Here is a 24962-nt window from a genome sequence, read left to right as displayed (position 1 = left end):
AGTCTACTATAGAAATTTTGTTTAACAAAATTTGTTCAATAACCTTTAATTTTTTTGCTATACAGTAAATATGGAAGAATTTAAATATGGAAATGCAAAACCTTGTGAGGTTGTAAGCAAATTGGCTAAGGATATTCAATTACAATTAACAGACAAAGCCTTTCAAGAATATTTAGACAAACATGATGAACTAAAGTCGTTGAGAAGTCAATTTCTAATTCCGAAAAAGAAATCTTATATAAGAGGTGCATTTAATATATAACAAAATTATTATTTTAGATGCCTTACCAAGAACCAATTGCTAGCATGTTAATTTATTGGTATAACCATGTTTATTTTAAGCTACCAATAAAGAAGGTGACTGCATACCGTTCAGCAATCATGGATTAGGTTTGCAACCGAAAAATACTGGGGAAATAATAAAACAAGTAAGGTTTATATTAAATGTGTTTTAATAAGTTGATAAATAAATTTAACACACACTTTAAACTTACATTAAAACTAAGGTTTTGAACGATTGGGAATGCCTTGGCAACGAAAGCCGTTTTAGTGGATCCATGCCTGCATCTGAATGTGATCAAGATATTTGCAAGGAAATGAGTAAAATTGTCGGTGCTTTTAAAGACGAGGTAAGATCCAGAATTCTCATGCAATTTTAAACAAATATACATACCTTTATTTGTTTACCAGGGTTTTTAAATTTAGGTTGCAGTTATGAACGGCTTAACCGTCAATATCCATCTCTTACTGGCTTCTTTCTATGAACCCACTGCTTCAAGAAACAAGGTTTTAGTCGAAGAGCATGCTTTTCCATCCGATCATCTTGCAATTAGGTCCCAAATAAAACTTAAGGGATTGGACCCAGATGAATGCATGTTGATTGTTAGACCTAGAGAGGTCTGTGTTGTGATATAAAATTTTACTATACTGGGCTATTCAATTAAATACATTACCAGTAGGCTAAAATATTGATATACATTGAGTTATTTGTAATTAATGGCTGTAACAGGGTGAAGATACTTGGAGAATGGATGATATATTAGAGTTAATCGAAAAGGAAGGTGACCAAATTGCATTGGTGTTGTTGCCAAGCGTTCATTTTTATACCGGGCAGTTATTCGACATGGAAACTATTACCAAGACCGCTCACAAAAAAGGCTGTTTGGTAAATATTTACCTTATAAGGCATGAACTAGTCAAAAGCTTAAAAAGTGGAAAATTTTATAAGCATTTTTGTCGTTAAAAATGTTGTTAAAAATTAATTTTCACGTTATTTCAGGGTTTCCAAATATTTTTTGTTTCGATAAAATTTACACTTGTTTTATCGTAGGTCGGGATTGATTTAGCTCACGCAATTGGCAACGCTGAAATTTATTTGCACGACTGGAATGTTGACTTTGCGTACTGGTGCAACTACAAATACGTCATGGCGGCATGCGGCTCGATAGGTGGCGCATTTATTCATAGAAACAAGAAAAATCAACCTCCGAAGTTGTTAGGTACCCAAAAAATCTGTCTTTTATTATTTTTTTTTAAATCGATCAAAAATAAAAAAACATTAAAGTTGTTAAAAAAAGAAAATTTCCAAAAAAAACTTTAGGTTGGTGGGGTCAAAAAATCAAACCAAAATTGTCTATGAGCGTTGAAGAACATCCAAATGAAGGTATTGCTGGATATATGATTACTACACCTCCACCTTTACTAATAGCCCCTTTGAAAGCAAGTCTTGATGTGTTTAAGCAAACAAATATGAGAAAACTACGAGAAAAAAGCTTCCTACTAACTGGGTATGGTATTTTACTTAAAAAATATAACCTTTGTATCATATGCTGACACTTAAAGTTTAACTTTATACTATTTTTAGATATTTGGAGTGTTTGTTGAAACATTATTTGTCTGAAACCGATAGCGACAAGCCTTATATCAGGATTGTTACTCCTTCTGATTTCAAGCAAAGAGGATGTCAGTTTTCACTTAAAAGCAACGTATCAGTGCACAAGGTTTTAAACAAACTGTTACAAAATAAACAAGATAATTTAAAAACAAACTTTTTGTAATATTCGCTAGCAAAATCAATTTTTATAGTATTGAGTATTTTTTTGTTATAGATAAGTGATGAATTGCATAAAAATGGAGTTTTAAATGATGTAAGTTCTCCAGATGTGTTAAGGGTTTCACCTGCGCCTATATACAACACGTTTGAAGACGTTTACAGGTTTATTAATATTCTTCGTGACGTTTTGTCTAAAATGGATCAATCTACAAACGTCGTGCCATGAAATACCTCAAAATAGATTTGTATACCCCCTTTTCTTCATTAAATAATTAATTTTTGTAAACTTTGCATTTATAATTCTAGTTTAAATATTTAATTAGTCATTTTGGTTTAAATTTTAAATATTATGATTTGAACAAATAATTTCCATACAAAAATATAAAGATATATATTGTTCTTGAAAGAGATCGGATTTCGCAATAGCACAAGCATTAAATTAACCTTTAACTGCAGATATTAGACACACCCTATTATAACGTGCATTTACGTGACATTTCCAAAGTTTAAGTAAGATTAGGCTGTTAGCTGTAGGTGTACATGACAAACACTTCACTTCTCGTAATAATGCAATTGCAAACTTTTTGTTGTGTACTTTGACAAAATTATTGACATACCCTGTTGTGTTGAGTATTTGTAACGAACAGCACTCGAAATATAACTGAAGTGTTTTCGTGATCCTTGAAGAAAAAACAGGAATAGTTTGTTTGCATGATTAACGCCCAAACCGCTGGTAATCATTCCAAGGCTGTTGTGGGCATTTTTAAGTTTATTTTTTATTTCTCGCAGCAGGCTGAAGGCTAATGACCCCTTCGTTTGTGAGTTTCGTTTCTAAATATAGTGAAAAGTTGTTGATAAATGTAGTTTTAATAAGGTTTAAAGCAAACATTCTAATGCCTATATTCTTAAATATATATTAAACATATATTGACATAATTTTCTTATAATCTTAAATGTTGTTTCTCGAAGCAAATTCTTTGAAAAATTGTTTAACTTATAGAACAAGCATATTCTTTGTACTTACAATTAACATCAATATAGTTTCCTGTTATGTTATCACAAATCAATCCTAAATATGTTAATGTATTCAGTAAATATCACAAACTAAATGTGATGTTAATACCTTTACCGCAACATAACTGTATGTATTTTGTGGTCGTTGAAGGACCTTTCGAAATTAATTGATCTGTTTTAATGCATTTTGCCAGACAGTGTAATATTAAATGTAAACGAACTTGATCCAACGACAAATATTCGTTGACCATAATATTGTCATTAGGTGTTTGATTTTTGATACTGTTACAATAAAAAATATAGGCTTGGCTGATAAAGATATATTTTTTATTTGCTAATTATTTTAACCTTTTCAATGTAAAGGTAATAAATATATATATATATTTTGAATTTTAAATTTGTTAGGGGTAATTAAAAATTTGGTTCAGAGAAACTACAAAGTTATTGTTATTAAAGGTTTTTTTTGGTTAAAAAGCTAAAATTAAATAAAATTGTACTAAATTTTGATGCCCTTTTAACATTGTTATAATTGCTGTAATTATACTAAATAATATGGCATCAAACACATCAAAGAACATTAAATACCAATTAGTTATTACAACAATGTTTGTAATAAGCAAATAAATCCACAATTTTTATTTATAGAACTAAACGTAGAAAGGGTAGATTTCACATAGCTGAATTTTAAGCTTTAAGTCATATACAGGAGTTGACTTTGCCAAGTAGTTTACTCTTAGATTAATTGAAGGTTGCTTGCTTTATTCAACAAGCTCATTTATTATGGTTTTATTTTGTTGATGCTTAGTTTTGCTACCCGGTAGCTTTAATATTTACTTCGAATAAATATTTGATTGCTCGTACGCGTCATAAGGTTAATTGAAATAAACGACAAAACAAGCTGGAAAAAAGGCTTGAGTTTAAAAACGTATGTTTAGAGTTTAATTAAGCTTACCTAATGTAAGAGAAAGAAGGACGTGTAACAGCGTTCATCATAAGCATTATTAGTATACAGTATAAAAAAGAAATTTAGCAAATAAACATTTAAAGAAAACAACGTTATTTGTTAATAATTATATATAGGTAAAAAGTTAAATTAAACTTATATATATACACATACGATTTGTTAAACTATAGCTTCGTAAATGAATTCAGTTTTAAAATATATAGTAAGATAGCGTAGGTCAAAAGGTTGACTTTTTTACTGATTAAAGTTTGTGAAATTAGCATTAAAAATTTTTTTTATAAATATTAAAAGGTCCAAAAATCTTACTATGGCCTTCTGAGTATATATTTCGCAGGTTATTATTAATTTGTATCTATAGTGGCATATCGCGGTAAAATCAATACCTTGTGACGTCAGAACAATAAATTTTATTGATTGTCGCTTATTATGGACAGCCATATTTGTCAAATATTTATATTAATTGTCCAGAAGAACAGGTCAAAATATAAATGTTGCTATGTCTAAATCGATATACGTAAATTCGTAACTTCAATATTTTATGAATATTTTGTATTTTTACAGTAGATTTCAAAAGTGCGGTTGTTTTTAAGAATAAGGTACGTGATATTGATTTTACGTTTAAATTTTACATCGTTGAAAGTGTCAAAGTCATGAGCGAAAGAACACCAGAAACAACGTTTATGCGACCGAGCGAGATTCGGTTCTCTTGCGACAATATACCGGGCCAGTTTTCAGACAAAACCGATATTCATCAAACTATATTAAAACTAACACTACACCCACAGTTGATTAATACTATACCAGTCATGACTGTATCTAATAGAAATGACGGAGAATGGCATACTGAAAATAACAGAAGATTGTATATGTTTAGAATACTCGAGAAAAATGGAGTTATTGACAGAGTTGAGGTTAGCTAATGTTTTATTTTCTGACTGGTGTTGTGATAAGGTATACGCAATATTAATCTTAGTTGATTAAAACTTATAAAAAGCAAAGCTACTTGCAATTTTTTTTACTGAACAGCCCCTTAAAATGTAATAGCAAAAGAAATGTTTTACAGATCTATAACTAAAAAAGGCTTTAGAACTACTTTTTTAAATATCTTTTTAATATTTTTCTCAAATTTCTAAGCATTTATGCTACGTAAAAAAATTGAAACAAATTTAATAAATTAATTCTTCATTTAAAACGTTTTTTAATTTGATATTTCTGTACAGGTTAAACTGTCAGATCGCCTAATTGTTCCGTTCACGAAAGACGACGGTTGTCACGTGATGTTAAGGGGAAAAGTTAAAACGATACAACACTGTCCCTGTAAATTTTAATAATATATTTAAAAGAAAGAGCAAATATTATTCTTATTTATATTTATTTTATTATTTTATAAGCACTTCAAATCGCTTGAAGAAGTGTATGACTGTATTTGTTTTTAGATTGGTACGGGTAAACAAATTTTATTTTAATATGATATTTTGAATATTAGTTTAATATAAACCTTTTTTTATAATGTAATATTTTTTTTTGTTTCATCATTTTAACGAAAAGTTTTGGATATTATAATGAATTTATTATTCTAAACAGAGTTAACCTTACTATTGTTCATGAGCTGCTTTTTAGATTGCATTTATTTTTACCATAATGTTATGTTTTTAAATCTACAAAATCGACTTAAATAAAAAATTTAAATTTTTTGTCAGAAACTTTTAAAAATATTTTCTTTAAGCTTAGTTTACGGATTTGTTTGTATGGCAATAATTGCTTAAAACTAAGGGAATTATAAAAGCTTACACTAGTTTAAAACATGTTACCTATCTTTTATAATTAGAATTGATTGATATCATTTTTGTTAAGCATATATTGCCTTCTTTTACTTAATGTAAACTGATGGTTGTTAAAACCATTTATTGAAGTATTGTTCCTATTACCAGCTTAGCTTTGACACGATAATAAGGTAACTAAATTACCTTTTTTATAAGGTTTATGTAGGATCTAATACACTTCTACTATGGCTTAAACAATTATTAAACCCCAATAGAGTACGCTGTAAAGATGAGCATCGATAAGAAAGCCACACTTAATTAAAATACACAAAATAGTCGTGTTAAATCAAACTCGCTAACTTATTACCAAAACCTGCCCAAGGGTTCAATCTACCAAATGTAATCTGTACAAGAGGATTTTAATTAGAATTAAAACTACAGGAAATGCGAAATAAATGCGACACAAAAATATGACATGAAACACAAACTATAAAGCATATAATCAACAAATTAAGTATAAAAGCGAAAGTCTAATTGTGTGTTAAACCTTACTTCGCCCTTACTTTTTATGAGTTTTTACGTCCAGCGAACTGACCAAAAAGCTATATTGCCAGTTATTTAAAGCGAAATGAAATAGGAGAAAGCGCATACAAACAAAAAAGAAAATACAAAGCATTATCGATAAACAGAACAACAAATGCGTCATAAATGACGATGGGGAGCGAAAAATCTCCCGCAGCTGGAATCAAGCCGAATGATTCAGCATGAAACGCCGAAGCTCACTAAAAGTGACCTCCCGCTAATAAATCATTTCAAAATTTTAATAAAATCGATAATGGACATAACAGTTTATTTACTTTAGCAGTTGCACCGTTACCAATCTAAACTGGGTATTGACACACGGGATAATATTTATAATCCGTTCCAGTAGGAGGCCAGTTATAAAGTCCCTGTTTTTCCACTGACTCGCCAGAATATGGCACCCCCATTTGTAAAGCTGTGTAAGTTTTATTTTGAAAATCTGGATATCCAGCCCACCACAAAGATTTTTTTATGTCTACCTTTTGCCCACTTTGTGTACGAACAGCGTAGCCCTAAATATACAAAAAAAGAAGTACTGATACATTCTTTTAGTTTGCAGTTTTTTTTCCGTGGGTTAGTTTATTTTGTTAAAGTTGAATTTTAGTTTTGCTTTTACGCGTATTAATTTGTAAAAATATTATAAATTTTTGTTGATATATTTCTTTGTCTATAAAGTAATTTACAAGTGGATATACATCACGACCATACAGTATAACTTACATCCACTCCGCTTAAATTGATTGTATTTCTCAGCCAAACCCAGATAGTTCTTCTAGCTGTCCATGCCCAAGTTAGCGAAGCAAAATTGTAAAAATCCCAGTACATTTCTTGGCTAGTTACCTCAAACAGCTTAAAACCTTGGCTTGTACAATGGATTTTAGCCATTGAAAAGTCACTGTACTCCGTGTTGTTAAGTGCAACAACGCAAATCGATTTATATACGAAACCATCGATAGGGCACTCGTCTGCAAAGATATTTTTCATTACTGTTGTAAAATGCTGGCTATAAAGTTAAATAGTCTTTTTCAGTTAAATTTGAAATAGATCAGGTTTTGGCCAAAGCAAAAAAAAAACACAGCTTCAGGTCAAACCACTGGAATTCAAATCTCAAAATAGAGAATTGAAGTTTTTTAATTAAAACTAAATTTGATAACCGACTTACTATAATTAGCAGTCCACATTATCTTCAAATCTGTGCATTTTTCAGTGGGTGATTCCCTGCTCAATAATGCGTTGAATCCCCAGTAATGTATTTCAACGACGTCGCTAGAGAATTGTCCTTCGCAAGATGGCTCTTGTACGACTTGAGTCGTAATGTTAACTGGCAGTGTTGCATCACATGTAGAAAAAGGTATCGAAAACATTCTTTCGCCAATAAAGTCACAGTTTGTTTTGCAAGCATATGATGTGTCTACGAAAACAGGAGATTTATATTAAAAGACTAGATTTATAATATCAACAATACATTAGGAGAAGTTTATTATATTTTTATAAAATATTGTTTTTTACAGTACATTTGCAGAATAAAAGGCAAAGCAAATAGATCAAGTTCAAATTAGGTGGGCATTTGGTGATATTAGATGTTACTTACCAAAAGTTAGGCATAACTATGAAGTACCTGTAGGATAGAAACATTGGATAACGTTCCATGTATGATCAGCTGTATCAAAACAACATTGTCGTGCAACACATTCGGTTTGAGGTATTCCGGAGTAACCACAATTTGTTCTTAAATTTCGAGCTGTATTGGTACATTCTGTTTACAAGAAAAGTTTAAAAAGTTGTTAAAAATTAACATTTTATAATTTTTATCATAGATTTATTGTTGTTTTAGCAAAATAACGCATTTTACTTTTATTACAGTCTATTTCACTATACTCCTACCCTTTGCCTGTTTTAATTGTTTCAAGATAACAACCAATTAAAATATTGATTAAAATAAATAACATTTAACTTACATGGCCTTTGACGACTCATAATAATACTAAATATGCCGAACTGTAATAGAAATTAGATATAATAAACTAAAAAGTACTTGTAGGGTAGTAACATTGGATAACGTTTGGTGTATCATCAAAACAACATTGTCGTTCAAGGCATTCTGCTTGAGTTATAGCACCAGCATCGTAGCCACAACTTGTTCTTACATTAGTTGATGGATTGGTGCATTCTAATATTAAGAAAAACAATTAAAAAGATTTTAAAATGTAAAATTTTAGGAAATGCTTTATTAGTCTTGTATTCTGTTTAAACTCTCACCTTTTGCTTGTATTATTTCTTTTAAGATTATAACCAAAAAAGTTGTATATATAAATTTCATGATTGCATGTATGGCTTTAAAGCCTGCTTGCTATATTTAGAACTAACAACAAGGTGATTTTATTTTTAAATATATTTTTATTAACGCGTCTATACTACTAACAACAGTTGAACTAACTTTTTATTTATTGATAATATTATTATTAGCCAACATAGCTGCCATAAATATAACATTATGCATACTAAACCGCTTCCTTTTTGACGCGACGATTTAAATATGATTTATTAGATTTTACAAATTTAACAATTAAATAAACATCAACCTGTTCATTCTTTTTTATAACAAAATATTAATTTAGCTTAAAATTACACTAACAAATAAATAATACCGTTTTTTTGGTTTATTTTCCCTTTTCTAACGGCTAAACTGCTGCATTTTGTAACTAACTATTTAAATATTTAAACTAATTATTCTGGCTAATATGGTCCGCATGACCAATGCATTATACATATAATAAGAAGTGCTTCCTTGATTTGATATATATTTTATATGATTTATTAATAGCGAATACAGACAGGAAACAATCAAAGGGTGCTATAAACATAACATTATTTTAACTTTTATTCAAATCGGAAAAACAAGAAAAAATTTTAAGTCTGTTTTGTGTTTGTTGAAGTTTCAAATCTTAATTTCTAGACAATTTGATAAATTTAGCACAAGTTAGAAATTAGTTATAATTTTATAATAAGGCTTTATGTAAGTGTTAATTGCCAATGTATGGCTCGTTAAAGACAAAAATTAATGGTTGTATTTTTACCAATCTACAATTGATATTGACATATAGGATAATATTTGTAAGTCGTCCCAGTGGGGGGCCAATTATAAATTCCTTGGCCTGGAACTGACTGGACCAAATGTGAAATTTCCACTTGTATGGCAGTGTGACTTTTAATTAATTGTGGAGGAGAAGAGCCCCACCACAACGATTTTTCTATATCTACTTTTTGGCCATTCCGCGTGCGAATCGCGTAGCCCTACAAAAAATGATAAAACTGAAATAATTTTTTTTAAATATTAGCTTATGTGTAATTTGAGTCCATTTTGTTAATTTAAAGTTTTTGCTTTGCGCCTAAGCGCGATAACTAGAATAATTTATTGAACGAAGGAATAATATTTATTGTTTTAAGCTTATTAACTTAATAAAATATTTGATATACTTGCCTATAAGGTAATTTACAAGTAAATATACATAACGACCATAAACTATAACTTACATCCACGCCACTTAAATCAATGGTATTTCCCAGCCAAACCCAAATAGTACCTCCAGCTCTAACAGCCCACGTTTTTGCAGCAAAATTATAAAATGCCACGTACATCTCTTGGCTAGTTACCTCTAGCAGCTCCAAACTCTGGTTTTTGCAATAACTTTGGGCCGTTGGAAAGTCACTGTATTCCGTGTCGGTTAGTGCAATAATGCAAGTTGATTGATATACGAAACCATCAACTGGACACCGATCTGCCAAATAATTACTTTTATAAATTTATTTACGTTTGTTGTAAAAGGCCACCCCAAAGTCACTATATTCTGTGTTGTTCTGTACAATAATGTAAATCGATTTATATACGAAACCAATTAATAGACACTTGTCTGCGAAGTTATATGTCGAATATTTATCTATTCTCGGCGTGGCGAGCATTTCCGTTTTAAATATAGTCAATTTCGGTTTACGTTTGCCATTTTGATTATTTGATTTTTATGTTCTAGAGTTGTTATCTGATCCTTTTCAAATTGGGTTTAGACGCAAACAAAATTAATACTATTATCAACATATAAGCAGTGGTGATCACATTCAAAAATTTGATATTTAAAATATTTGACTGAAAATTAAGTATAAGTAATTGACTTACTAAAATTTGCCGTCCACATTATCTTTAAATTTTCGCATGTTCTGTTTGTTGATTCTCTGCCTATTTGTACTTGAAAACCCCAGTAATGTATTGCAATCACGTCGCTTGTAAATTGTCCCTGACAAGATGGTTCTTGTACGACTTGAGTCGTAATGTTCAAGGGCAGTGTTATAACACAGGTAGAAAAAGGTATCGAAAAAACTCTTTCACCAATAAAGTCACAGTTTGTTGTACAAGCATAGGGCGTGTCTACAAAAACAGGTTTTAAGTCATGCAAGGTAGATTTTGAGAGCATTTATTTGGTAACTTAAACAAAAAAGGCCGATTCAAAAAAAAGAAATCTCCATGCACCGAAACAATTTTTTTATTTTTAAAACTTTGTAGGTAAAATAAATATTAAATCGATTCTGCTCTGTTACATAAAGAATTTAAAAAAGGTACCGGTAGGATAGTAACATTGGATTGCGTTTGGTGTACCAGAGGTATCATAACAACATTGTCGAGCAAGACATTCAGTTTGAGTTATACCGTTGTAACCACAATTTGTTCTTAAATTTGAAGATGGATTCCTACATTCTTATAATCAGAAAAATGTATAACTAAAGTTGTTTTATAAAAGTTGCATTTTACGGCGTTTGTTATTTGTTGGAGCGTAGTAAAACCTATACTACCACCAAGATATATTTAAAACTTCTCTTACCTTGCGCTCGTATTAATTGTTTTAAGATAACAACCAATAAAAATGTATATAGCTGTTTCATAATTAGATGTACATAAAGTCTAATGTATTACGAAATAACAGCAATATAATTGTAATTTTGGGTTTATTTTCCCTTTTCTAACGGTTAAACTGCTGCAACAAGTAACTAATTATTTATTTTTTTAACCTAATTATTCCGGTTAACATGGTTCGCATGGGTAATGCAATATACATATATTAAGGAGTGCTTCCTTAATTTGATATATCTTACATATGATTTATTAATAACTAATACAGACAGGATACAATCAAAGGGTGCTATTAACATACCATAATTTTAACTTTTAATTTCAAATTTGATATTTTTAGCACAAAATATAATATAGGTTATAATTTTATAATAATGCTATATGTCAGTGTTAGATGCCAATGTATGGCACGTTAGTGGCAAAAGCTACTAATTGTATTTTTACCAATCTACAATTGATATTGGCATACTGGATAATATTTGTAACTAGTTCCAGTGGGAGCCCAATCATAAATTCCCGCGCTTTGACCTGCCTGCCTCAAAGGTGAAATCCCTGTTTGAATAGCAGTGTGGGTTCGCGAAAAAGTTGGATAACCAGGGTACCACAAAGATTTTTCTAAGTATACTTTTTGGCCATTTCGAGTCCGAATTGCGTAGCCCTTAAAAGAAAAATGTTAAGTTAACACTGATATGTTATTTAAACTATCAGCTTTTCTATATGCAAGTTGAGTCTATTTTGTCAATAATTTAAAACGGAAGTTTTCGCTTACGCAATACGTTGTTAAGAGTATTGTATTGTATTGTAATATATATTGCTGTAAATACTTACAAACTAAATAAAATACCAATAAGGTAGACTTCATTTAACTTACATCCACCCTGCTTGAATTTCTGGTATTTCCCAGCCAAACCCAAATAGTACTTTTAGCTCTAACAGCCCATGTTTTCGCAGCAAAATTATAAAAAGCCACATACATGTCTCGGCTAGTTACCTCCAGCAGCTCCAAACTCTGGTTTTTGCAATAACTTTGGGCCGTTGGAAAGTCACTGTATTCCGTGTCGTTTAGTACAATAACGCAAGTTGATTGATATGCAAAACCATCAACTGGACACCCATCTGCCAAATAATTACTTTTATAAATTTATTTACTTTTGTTTTAAAAGGGCCACCCCAATTTAACTTTGGTGATTTTGACACAGTTTTTTCGGTTTGTGGTAGCCATATTTTAACATTTAGGCTGTGTGTCTTTGTCTAAACAAAATAGGTTTGCGAACAACTAAAAAAAGAACCATTGTATGAGATATAAGAAGTGGAAATTGCATTACAAAATGCTAATTTTAAATTAATTTAAGATTTTAAAGTTTACTTACTATAGTTTAAATTCCACGTTATCTTCAAATCTGTGCATGTTTTATTTGCTGATTTTCTATTTATTTCAACACAAAATCCCCAGTAATGTATTGCAACTACACTGCTATTAAATTCACCTTCGCAAGATGGCTTTTGTACGACTTCAGTCGAAATGTTGTGTGGAAGTGTTTTAACATATGTAGAAAACCGTATTGGAAACACTCTTTTGCCTACAAAGTCGCAATTTGTTTTGCAGGCATATGCGGAGTCTACAAAAACAAGGTTTAAGTAATGTAAAAAGATTTTATATAATAACCACCTAACTACTTCTAATACTTGTAAATACACCCATATATTTTGCAACTAAAAAATGGTCTGTTTTTTGCTTGCGCACCAAAAGTTTTTTAACTTAAATGAATTATATAAATATAAATACATGTCGTGTAATGCCCTGTTATATAATGTTTACAAATAAAGTACCTGTAGGGTAGTAACACCGAGTAACGTTTGGTGTACCAGCGGTATCATAACAACATTGTCGTTCGAGACATTCGGTCTGATTTATTCCCTTGTAGCCACAATCTGTTCTTAAATTTGAAGATGGATTGCTACATTCTAGTGACAAAAAAAGTAAAACCAGTGTTTAAAAAATGTCACATTTTAGGATTTCTATCATAGCTTTGTGTTTGTTTTTAGGGTAATAACTCCTTTGCTTCTATAAACATTTATATAATTTACTCTTACCTTGAGCTTGTATTAGTTGTTTTAACATTAAAACCAATAAAATTGTAAATGTTAGTTTCATCATTATGTGTTTCTTAAGATTATTGTCTTTAAAGACTTATTTTTACTTTTAAAATTATTAAATCGCTTAGTTGATTTTATTGCTATAAAACATAAAACTTATTATCTGATTTATTGTAAACTTATAAACGTAAAAGGAGCAAGGTGAACTCTTGTTTGCCTGATTCAAATAGCTTGTATTCAGTCAAAAACTAGGACCCAGTAACACCCTCCTTAAGCTTACCATTTTTTTACCGTTTATCACCTATCTTGGCCTAAGTATTATAGCATTTAATCGGGTCTCGACATCTCTTAACTTTCTATATTCTTCGTGTGGGTCATACAGGGTTATTCGGTTACAATGCGACTATCCGGCAACAGCAATATATATTAAGGATGGTTGTTATTTTAATGATTTCCGACTGACAATTTACCTGCTATATCCTAAGAGTGGGCTACACTTGATTATCCTGGTAAAATGTTACTATCACAGATTCGTGCGTTATCCATATATGGCGGATGGACGGTATACAGTTTACTTCTGCTCTAACTACCATTGTAAATTAAAAATTATAGGGTAAAACCATACCTATTAATTTAAAAAATGGAATCCTATTAACGTAATATAGTCTACAAAGATTAGGTAAACCAAAATTTCCCCTTTTTTACAAATCTACAAACTGTATTAAAATAATCTTATATGCAATAAAGAAATAATCATTTGTACAAAAATACCAAAAGGTAAACAACTAAACACACAATGCGAGTTTAGAGATTGTGCAATATAAAATATAGCAAAATATTAACTAAGCTAAAAATCAATTGCATGAATCAAATAAAAAGAAAGCAAATATATTACAAGTTAAAATAGTGAGAATCAACAAACTGTAGAAAGTTTACATTCCATGACAATTGTCACCAATTATAGAAAACTTTGCCCAAGCGAACAAAAAATAGCCAACACCAGAGCCTAGTGATACAGAGATGGCCAGCCACACGTTAAACGTCATGTAAACAAGCATTAGCAACATTCCAATCGTGGTCTGGATAATCTGTAGAACGCTTTGCAAGATATGCCATGCGCTGAAAACTTTCTGCCTAAAAAGTTAAAAAATTATTTTAATTTTTTTTTTTTAAATTGGTTTGGACTTTTTGTATCAAAATGTTTTAATTTATAAAACTTTTATTACTTAACCGATTTCAAATATATTTTAAAGTTGACCAAATATTTAATTAATTTTATTTTTTATTTTTAATGAGTTCTTACCACTTGGTTTTCTTTTCTGAAGCATCTTTCTATAAATGTAAAAATATTACGTTGAACTTTATTTAAAAATCTGACATTATTACTTATAGCTTTGCCTTAAAAAAATAAAAAAATTTCAATACAAATTTATTTTTAGCCCGGACTTCTTAAAAAAATCTTACCGCTTTTTCGAATAGATATTTCCGCAGAATTTTAAGTCCTTCGTACAGAATAGCAAACAGAAACACTCCGACACAGGCAGCTGCCAGTTCACCAGAACTTGTAATAAACCAATCAAAAAACAGAAGGGTAACAGGATAGTTAAAGCTAAAATAAAGGGGATGCCCGCCATGAATCTAAAAATCAATATTTTAATTATTGCCATATTAGATGCAAAGTACTGTGGGATCCAGTGAAGTGCCGCGGTCAGAATAAAAAATCACGGTGTCTGCACGAAATATAATTTAAGCCAATTAAATGCGCTTGTACTTCGGGGCCAATTTTTAGGTATATTTAATATGGTTGCGTAATTAATATTATAAATTTAAATTTTTCATAGATAAAAACACAAAATTAGGTCAATTTAAAATATTTTAAGATTAAGGCTTTTACGTTTCCTGTCATGTGACCCTCGTGATTCGTCATATCCTTACTGTCCGTGACCATGTTCCCGTGATTGTGACCCGCGTGACTATCAACCTGGTTCATCACGGTGGTCATGGCGTGCATATTGTGACCAGTAGCGTTCATGGTGTGCATATTATGACCAGTGGCTTCCATGGTGTGCATGTTGGTCAAATTCATATGATCTACGACGTGTTCCATTTTATAATTCTTAATTTGTTATCCAAATTAACTAAAATCAAAATATTGTTAATTTTTTTCAACTTTTAAAATTTTTGTGTAAAATACCTCGTTTAAAATTATTCATTTATTTAAGAAAATAAATTCCTTAATCTACTAAACTAATTATCTTTGCCTAAACTGCTTTTTACTAAAACTTTATCTAAATTGCTATGTTTTTTTCGAAATAAAAAAAACTACATATAAATAAGTAGCCAATTGTTTAAATGTAATGTAAAAACCAATACGAACGCTACTGCATAACATTATGCATTTTTATTAACATTAAACTATTTGGCGGAACTTTTTTACACCAAACTAGGTTTTAAACATATCCGGAGGAAAGGTATGTAACTGCACCGCTCGAGGCTGTGTTTTTTGTGACGCTAGAAATGTTAAGTTAGCAGGAAAAACTGTTGCTCAAAAATAAAAAGACCATAACAAATTATTTATTGTTTTTTAAGTTTGTGCAGCTGTTAGCTTTATAACTTTACTTACCATGGTTAAGGCCAAGTGCGAGAATACCGTAACAAAATAAAAAAAACTATATTGTGAGCGTTTACTGCGTTTCTAAACGGAATTCTTGCGTTTTAACAGATTTATCACGAAGAACTTTTAAACCCGCTAAACAACTATGCTAAAACGGTAATAACCTATAACACCGCTTGTATTTTAAACCGCAGTTGTTTCGACTAATTAAAAGTGAAGCTGATTTCCATAAAACAACGGACAACTTACTTTACTTATAACTTTAACTGAACACGTTTTTAATGTTTACGGCTATTTAAACTCACTTAAACTACCACCTTATATTGCCTTATGTACTTATGTGGATTTACAAGAAGCGCGTAAAGCACGAATTATTACGTCATAATGCATGTTAACAATATTTCCCAATTCAATTGTGACGTCATTGTACTGCTTCCGCGTTAACGCTGCGGATAATCGTTCCCTTATCTGTGATTTTAATTAAAAATAGTAAGAATCGGTTGTAATTCCGAATAAGTTGTTACCAATTTAATTTATTAAAATTAAAGTTTTTTTTATTATTAAATTTTTTCTCTTGAATTTTGAGCAACTAACTATGCTAGCTCTATGTTTGGTCTTTAAATTTAAAAATTCCAGTCGATTTGCCTTTTTCTAAAATCAGGTTGTTTTTGCGTGACATTTGTTGATTTTTGCTGACTCCGCAAAAAGTCAAACGTGTTACGTAACGATAACTATTCTCGTCAAAATGGCATTTCTGTAGTTATATAACTTTGGGGTTTTTTGTGGATTGTTTATTTTAATATAAGAATTGATTTATGTATAATATGACTAGAGTACACATAAAAAGTATACAGCATTTTTAAAAATAAAATTTATTTTTTTAGAAAATAAATATCTTGAATTAAAAATAACTTCCATAATTTTGCTTAATTTTTTAGATGTATATATTTTATTAAAAAACATGAACACAATATTTATATTTTATCAAAATTTTTAAGTTAAAAAACTAGTCCAAACTTGCTGAACTTTTTTGTTATTGCCGAAATAGCAAAAAATAAATGCTTCAACAAGAATGCGGTTAAAAGCATCTCAAAAACGAATTTCTCAAAAACGAAAGCATCTCAAAAACGAAAAAAAAAAAAAAAAAAATATAAAAACGAATTTCAGGCATGAGTTAGCACGAAAAAAACGACGTAAATATAACTTAATGTCTTTACTTATTCCAGTATAGAAATATATGTTTTTATTATGTTCTAAATAAGGTTAAAACCGTTGAGTTTATGCTTTAGTAGATTGGCTTGAATGAATATATAAAACCAAAGCTAAATTTTATTAGATTTGTGCTTTATTTATCCGCGCAGTTTCGAAATTGCACTAAATTAGATTAGTTTTATTTGGGCGCAAGCGACGCCGATGTAATATTGTGATGCTTTGTAAAATTTTTTGTTAAATTCTATTTTTAACGTTAAAAAGACAAGCAGATAGCGATGTAATTGAAATCAACCATACAACCCCTAATAAAGTATTTTAATTCCAACAAATTATTAAACAATTATATAACCTGTTTAATTAATTTAATTAATTGCGTTTTTGTAAGTCAATCTATATGCTTAATTTTTTTTTCATCGGGCCAAAAGTTTTAAGGCTTTTAATGCTACACTACTTGGGCATAAGACCAGCGTTTACACATGGCCAACTTCCCGTTTAACTTTTATACAATTTCGCCAATAAAAATACAAGGCATAACTTAGTCACGTGTATTTTTATTGATTTATTCTTAATGTGATGACGTAACGAAGTATACTTAAACGTACTTTTAATACCAAAGTATTGGCTGAGTTGTAAAAGTTGTTGATTGATAAGAGTTAAAATAATTTTGGAATACGATAAAGACATGTTGTTTAAAAAAAAATCTTCAGCAAGTATCGACTATAAGTTGAAAGTAAAAATAATTACAATATGCTAAATATAGAAGCGGTCTTCATGTAATGTTAATTATATATTTATGCAAAATAGCAACAATTATCATTCATTTTATTTATTAAATAGAAAAATTGATTAATAATAATATTTTTTAAGTAATATTAATTAGATGAATAAAATGGTTATGCAACATGGCCATATGCACAGCAATAACTCAAACATTACAATTCAATCTACACATCACATCATGGACATGGTATAATATTTGGTTAAGCAGGACTTGTTTAAATAAAGTTGATATAATTTATAAAATCTATGTAATGTTTAAAGAGTGGAATGAAAGTGTATTTTCACAACGAGCTTCCAGTTCAAGTTTTATTCACAGATTGGAAAATTAGAAATGAAAATCAGTTGATCGGTTCTTGTTTTGGAGTGATTGTGATTGCTGTTATTTACGAGGCTCTTAAATGCTTTAGATCGTACCTTATTAAAAAATCGGTAACTGGTAATGGTAGATTATTTTAACGTTTAGTAGAAAATAGATTAAAATTTTTATCTTATAAAGAAATATGAATAGATAGCCTTATGTTCATCTTGATTTCTAAATACTGGATTCAGAGTCTTTTTTTTGGTTTGATATCATGATAAATTAAAAGTGTCTTGAACATTGTTCTTCAAAATTGATTACCTCTTTGGGTATTTGAATCACTAAAGTCGTTTTTTGTCATTTATATTTTAATAGAATAAGATTAGCTCGTATAGACCAAACGATGGAAATTGTGGAAATGTAGATTTTGGCTACACAAGAAAACGTACAAAGTAAGTTTAAAAGTATAAGGCCAACATGTTTATTAATTCAATCAAGCCTAACATATATTTAAACTTTTTTTCTATTTTGATTATACACAGTTTTGACAAAATCTTCTGCAAATTCCATATTTTGCAAAGTGTCTTGCAGGTTATTCAAACTACTATAGGAATGTGTCTTATGCTTATTTTCATGACGTTTCACGTATGGCTAGCTTTTTCAGTATCTTTGGGCGCTGGACTTGGTTACTTTTTGTTCGCCTGGCATTCTAACTCACCTTTAACACATATGGAACATTGCAATTGACAACCAAACTATTTCTCATTTAAGAACCAGGTAGAAGAGCTCAGCAATTTAACTTTTATGACGCTGTCTATGGACACGTCATCAGATGATGACGTCACCAATTTGTTGTCGAAAAATTATAAGACTCAGAAGTTGAACTAAAATTAACCTTCTTTTCTTACTTGAGAAATAGTTAAAACTTAAATTTTTTTTAACCATGCAGGGTGTTGGTGTACTGGGTGGGTTCTTACGTTTTGGAAATTTGCTTAGCTTACTTGAGCAAACATGTCGAATTATCACAACACTATTGTTCGTTTGCATTGTAGAAATATTTTGGGAAAACATCAGTGGTTAAAATTAGTACTTTACATTATAATTCAATATTATTTTTATTAACAATTTATTGTATTAAACAAACACAAAATAAACACAACTGAAAACTAAGTGAACATTCGAATCGAACATAAACACAAAAAAAACGTTTACTTTTTTGGATTTATAATATCTACAAGTAAAAAAATGCTAAAGTTTATGTGTTAAAACATAAAGCCTTAAAACAGTCTAAAGGCGGGTAACTTGTGTTTCGCTATAGGTTAAGGTTGAATTACTGACTTTTGGTTTGCCAAAGATTTTTCTATAAATTTCCACCAAATTTCTTTTAAACCCGTCATCTTTAATAGTATAGACTAGTGGGTTTGCAATGCTAAAACAAAATAAATTTTTATTCTTAAAGCAATACAAATGTTTGTGTAATGACTTCTAGTAGTTGTTAAAATTTGTACAGTAATGCTTTACTTTAAGATTAGTTTTAATTTGGGTATTGAAGTAGAAAAATGCCTAGAAAGACAAACCTGTTACTAGCTGCTAAAATTAAACAAATAACTGTTGTAAGAGTAGACCCGTGACAGGTTGCAGATGCTCGAAAAATGAAGTTGATGGTTATTAAGGGAGCTTTTAACAAAAAAAGATGGTTTGTTTTGTTTGTAATAACAGTTTTACATAAAACTTGCGCGTTTTTGCCCTTATTATGATAGTATATAGTTTATTTAAAATCCTTAGTTACATTAGCTTATTATTTATTATTCTAACATAATTTACCAATAGCAAAGAACAAAACAGCCTCCATTAGAGCCAGAGTGATAAAAATATTTCTTTGTTTTCGAATACGTTCTTTGTTGCGGCTATTTACATTTCCCATTTTCTTTTTAATGATTACTCCAGTAGCAATGGTCATTGTTGTCTATATACAAAAGTTATTATTGTTATGTTTTTTTTCAATTTTTTATTAGCGTGCAAAAATATGCATTTCAGCAAAAAATCTTTTTTAAATTTTTTACCATAATTGTAAATGGAATTGCGTAGTAAATTGTAAACCAGAGGTAAAAAGTGGTTAAAGTTTGCCCGCCGACGTATGCAAAAGTAAAGGTTGAATAAGAAAGGATCACTTTATAGGGCACCCAAAAAACTGTTTAAAATACTTTTTAGTTAAAAGAAAATATATTAAAAAAAACGTTAAAATTAATAACACTTATATTATTATTTTTTTGCCTATAATACCTGCTACAAATACCAGCACTGTAAGTAAAATCCAACCTAAAGTTAAGCTAATGATTGTATATAGATTTCCCCACTTCAAAAACCAATTTTGAACAACAATAGCCAAAAATCGTTGTATAGCAAAGAAAGATACATGATAAACTGATGCTGTTTGGCATAAGACAGTTATACCATATCCCAATCTTATCATACTAGAGTTTTTTGTCATCAAAAAGTATGCCAAAATGTCTCTTGGCGAGGAACGCAATGTCATTGCAATATTTGGTATCATGAATCCGAATATAAAAATCCCTTATAAAAAAAAAGAAAATACATAATAAATAAATAATATTCAAGAGTATCACAATTAAATTTTAACATATAGCAGCCTTAGTTGTTTAATCAAAACTAAAAAAAATACATTTAAAACACATACCCCATAAGCAGTCAGCAATAGCCAAAGAAACTTTAACGTAATCAAAAGAAGTTCTGAGATTTCTTTTTACGTTCAAGACTGTGGCAATTACTAAGGTATTAAAAAGAATTCCGGTAAACCCAACTAGGCCAAGAAAAACCGCAAAAGTAACGACAGGTAAAGTTCTGTTAAAAAAAACTAAATCGTAAAATAAATAAATATGTATATATTTTTATAATAATAAGTTACATAATATTGTATATAAATTTAGATCAAAATTCACCTGCATTGACTACATTCACTCACGCTAACACTATAGTTGCATTTAAACAGTGCTTCAGAATCGCAAAAGTATCCAAATGGGCATAGTTCTTCCTTTCTAGACCAATACTCAAACTGTGATATTAGATTACATATTTCGTTACTATAGGGACAGCCGGAATTGTAGTAGTAATAATAATAAAAGTTATCATTTGACATTTTTTCTAGACAAGCTAAACTCCTTTTTTTACTTTAAAAGAAAAATAATTTTTACCACTTTTTACAACTAATTCAAACAGTTGACCACACCTTTACACATGTCTAATTTTATTACGGAACAATCGCGTTCAGATGTTAAGGGTATTTTTGTATATACATCCTGTTTAAACTGACAGGTAGAGTTTAATCAATTAATTATAAATTTTTATTAGTTAATTTTAAATTAGTCTATCAATTACACATTATATAAGGTTTGTCTGCAAATATTTAGATTTTAATGCAATTGATGATAACATAAAACAATGAGTAGGTTTACAACTTAAAAAAGATTTTTCGGGAGCTTCTATAAAAAAGAAATTTTAGGAACACCTTTAAAGGCGTTCTGTAATTTATTAAAAAGCTTGGTTCACGTTAACTGTCCGTAACTCAACAAAAAAAGTTTCGTTCTCAAAACCTGTGAATTTAGGAGTTACGTTATATTTACGAGATAGCTCTCTCGCAATGTAGCCTATGCGAATAATAAACACTAGCTATAAAATACTACATTTTAGTGTAATATAATTTAATTAAACTGTAATAGTTTAAATAAACAGTTATAAGTTCGATTATGTCCCAAATTAGGCAATACGCAGACATCATCTTAGTTTTCAAATATATATATCCTTAACCCAACCCTATCTAAGTTCAAAACGAAAAAGGCGTTGCGTAGGAGAGTACAAGCTACGAGTAAATTTCAGAGGTACGTATAGTGTTAATAAGTTTTGTCTGGGTACGGACAACGTGACCCGAAAGCTTTAACTTTTTATTTTAAGCTGTTGTATGATTTTTAACTAAAGACAAGCAGTTTTTGTCAATTTTGAGGCCTATCTCAGCAAATATTGGTTCAAAAAATATTAAAATAAACTCGATTAATATTAGATTTATTTACAATGCAATCTGGTGTCAATAAACTAAAAACGGTTTTTTAAAGTAATTTTTACTAAGATTAATATTAGATAATACTCAGTAAGTTATGTTTCTTTTTTTTTCAATGTTTCTAACGAATATTTTAAATATTTTTTGGTATATTTGCACACAATTCTTTTTAAACCCATCGTCTTTGATGGTATATACAAGTGGATCCATAATGCTAAAAACATAAACAATTTGTTAAGTCTATAGAGACACACTTGCTGTATTTCAAAACAGAATATTTTTTTTATCGTTACCGATTAATTTGCTATCACAATATACTATGACAAATATTTTAACACTATTATTTTAGGTCACTATTTTTAAAATACGGTCTAAATTAACAGTTTAAATAAAATACCTGTTACTAGCTGCTATGATTAAACAAATAACTGTTGTAAGAGTCCCCCCATAGCAATTTCTGAATTTTAGGAAAACAAATTCAATAGATATCAACGGAGCTTTAAACAAAAAATATATTTTTTGTTTTGTTTGTAATTACATTTAATTTTATATAAAACCACTGTGTTTTTTGGCCTTAATTATTGATAGAATACAGTTTCTTTAAAATCTTTGAATTTTCTTTTTCATTATTCAAACCTGATTTACCAATAGCAAGTAACAAAACAGCCTCCATTAGAGCCAGAGTGATAAAAATATTTCTTTGTTTTCGAATACGTTCTTTGTTGCGGCTATTTACATTTCCCATTTTCTTTAAATTACCCGCAAAAATAAGATAATTTAAAATTAATATATAAACAAATTGTGTTATTATTTTGTGAATTTACAACACTTGATGTTGTAGCGATCTCCGTCGACCCAATCGGAAGGTTTTATTTTTAAGATAAAGACAGTTAAGTTTTTCTTAACTAGCTAATTGCTCGTCTGCTGGTTAGGAATTCTTAAATTAACCACGCAGGTGAATTCACTGTATAATTATATTATACGGCAATTTCTTATAAAGTCGAATTCAAATTCCATTAACGGTAAATCAAAAACGTAAAATTCCAAAATCCAAAATACAACTACTTTGTAGAAAAGCATAAGATAACTTATTTTAAAAAGAATAACAAAGAATCGAATCCCATGCCAAAAGCAAACCACAGATTTTAAAAACAAGTTTAAGATTAAAAGACATATCGAAATAGGAGTTAATATAAGGTTTTGATGAAATCAAGAAACGATAACAAAAATAATTTCCACCAAATGTGAAATAGTTAAATTTAATTGTTTTTAATGTAAATAAAAGGTTAGCTTATGCACAATAAGCTACAATGTTATTTTTAACATTTATAATATTTTTAAAACCTATTCTTTGGCTAAAAGTTGTAATATTTATTTGTTTATTGTTATATTAAGGTAAAATCTTAAAAGTGATTGTAAGTAGTTTAGATATTTGTTAGGTAGTTATAAGACAATACTAAACAATTTTAATACTTGATATATTTACACAAAAACGAGTTAAATTTTAGTTTTAGTCATGTTTAAAAAAAAGATTTCATAAATCAAAAATATCTAAACCAATTGCTAAATAATATGTACAACACAAATAATTTAAAACCAAAAGAATTTGCGTGCTATAGTCAATACTTTATGCATTAATGCAAAGCCATGTCCCTGATGTTTGATAAATTAGTTTTAATTTAGGTTAGTAATAAGGAATATTTCTATATTTTAGTAACTTGAGTTTGGCTTGAAGTAGATGGTAAAGAATAGCTAGGTTTTAATTTTCGAAATAGTTTTCTATAAATTTGTGCACAATTTTTCCTGAACCCGTCATCTTTAATTGTATAAATAAGTGGATCCATAATGCTAAATAAAAATTTTAAATATTAATTTAAACTTTTTAACCAAATTTATTGTTTAAATTGTATTTATTAAAGCCTATAAACCTACCTGTTGCAAGACGCTAAAATGTCAAATATTACTACCAAAAGTGTATGTAGATAACAGCTACCTTTTTTATTAATTAAGATGTTTACTGTTACCACAGGAGCTAAAAACATAAAGAAAAACAATAATTTACCAACATGTATTTTAAATACTGTCTAATAATCTATTTTAACTTAAAAAAACATTTTGACTATTAATTAAATTTTAAAACAAATGTATTTTTTTATAATTAAAGCTTATTTTAGTTAAATTACCAATAGCTAAAAATAAAGCCACTTCCATTAAGGCCAAGGTTATGAAAATTTGTCGTTGTCTGCGTGTTCGTTCGTTACTGCTGCTTGAAACATTTCCCAATTTTCTTTTTATTAATATTCCAGTAGCAATAGTCACGATAGTCTTGAATAAAATATCTCAACTCAAGTTATGTTGTGATTTAAAAGACTAAAGAAATTTAAAGTAATCTTACCATTGTTGCAAAGGGAAGAATGTTGTACAATGTAACCCAAATAAAAAATGCGAATTCATTCATCTTGGCGTTGTAGGAAAACCTCGCAGGAATATATAGAAAATTTTTACGTACCCCGACAGGCAACCAAAAAACTGTTTAAAAACATTTAAGTTTTTGAAATTGTTGTTAAACAAGCCTAACAACTTAATTTGTAAAATTCAACTCGTGAAACTGTT

The 24962-nt window shown here is 29.4% G+C and overlaps 5 protein-coding genes across 5 annotated transcripts; 3 read left to right on the top strand and 2 right to left on the bottom strand.

Annotated features, from left to right (window-relative positions):
• Nucleotides 1-70: 70 nt before the first annotated feature.
• Nucleotides 71-3290, top strand: LOC145750648 (kynureninase-like). The gene is made up of 9 exons (XM_082566724.1): nt 71-245; nt 343-428; nt 507-629; nt 706-897; nt 1010-1165; nt 1331-1499; nt 1601-1787; nt 1865-2000; nt 2109-3290. The coding sequence occupies exons 1-9, from the start codon at nt 71-73 to the stop codon at nt 2277-2279; spliced, it is 1395 nt and encodes a 464-aa protein (XP_082422850.1). The 3' UTR covers nt 2280-3290.
• A 1362-nt stretch (nt 3291-4652) lies between these two features.
• On the top strand, nt 4653-5481 carry LOC145749978 (uncharacterized). Its single transcript, XM_082565878.1, has 3 exons — nt 4653-4942; nt 5252-5348; nt 5468-5481. Exons 1-3 carry the CDS (start codon nt 4682-4684, stop codon nt 5479-5481), a joined length of 372 nt encoding a protein of 123 aa, XP_082422004.1. The 5' UTR covers nt 4653-4681.
• A 929-nt stretch (nt 5482-6410) lies between these two features.
• Nucleotides 6411-8778, bottom strand: LOC145751202 (uncharacterized). Its single transcript, XM_082567303.1, has 6 exons — nt 8636-8778; nt 8412-8546; nt 7995-8132; nt 7539-7787; nt 7097-7341; nt 6411-6888 (listed from the first exon to the last, which is right to left on the bottom strand). Exons 1-6 carry the CDS (start codon nt 8694-8696, stop codon nt 6676-6678), a joined length of 1041 nt encoding a protein of 346 aa, XP_082423429.1. The 5' UTR covers nt 8697-8778; the 3' UTR covers nt 6411-6675.
• Nucleotides 8779-14075: 5297 nt separating this feature from the next.
• LOC145750327 (high affinity copper uptake protein 1-like) lies at nt 14076-15555 on the bottom strand. Its single transcript, XM_082566329.1, has 4 exons — nt 15268-15555; nt 14838-15011; nt 14677-14705; nt 14076-14507 (listed from the first exon to the last, which is right to left on the bottom strand). The coding sequence occupies exons 1-4, from the start codon at nt 15478-15480 to the stop codon at nt 14306-14308; spliced, it is 618 nt and encodes a 205-aa protein (XP_082422455.1). The 5' UTR covers nt 15481-15555; the 3' UTR covers nt 14076-14305.
• Nucleotides 15556-18034: 2479 nt separating this feature from the next.
• On the top strand, nt 18035-19664 carry LOC145750657 (high affinity copper uptake protein 1-like). Its single transcript, XM_082566734.1, has 5 exons — nt 18035-18166; nt 18241-18408; nt 18653-18729; nt 18820-19054; nt 19227-19664. Exons 1-4 carry the CDS (start codon nt 18080-18082, stop codon nt 19022-19024), a joined length of 537 nt encoding a protein of 178 aa, XP_082422860.1. The 5' UTR covers nt 18035-18079; the 3' UTR covers nt 19025-19054; nt 19227-19664.
• The last annotated feature ends 5298 nt before the right edge of the window (nt 19665-24962 follow it).

Source organism: Corella eumyota, chromosome 4, assembly GCF_963082875.1.
Source record: "Corella eumyota chromosome 4, kaCorEumy4.1, whole genome shotgun sequence".
NCBI lineage: Eukaryota > Metazoa > Chordata > Ascidiacea > Phlebobranchia > Corellidae > Corella > Corella eumyota.
The sequence above is the reverse complement of the archived record's forward strand: the minus strand, read 5'-3'. Positions and strand labels throughout refer to the sequence as shown.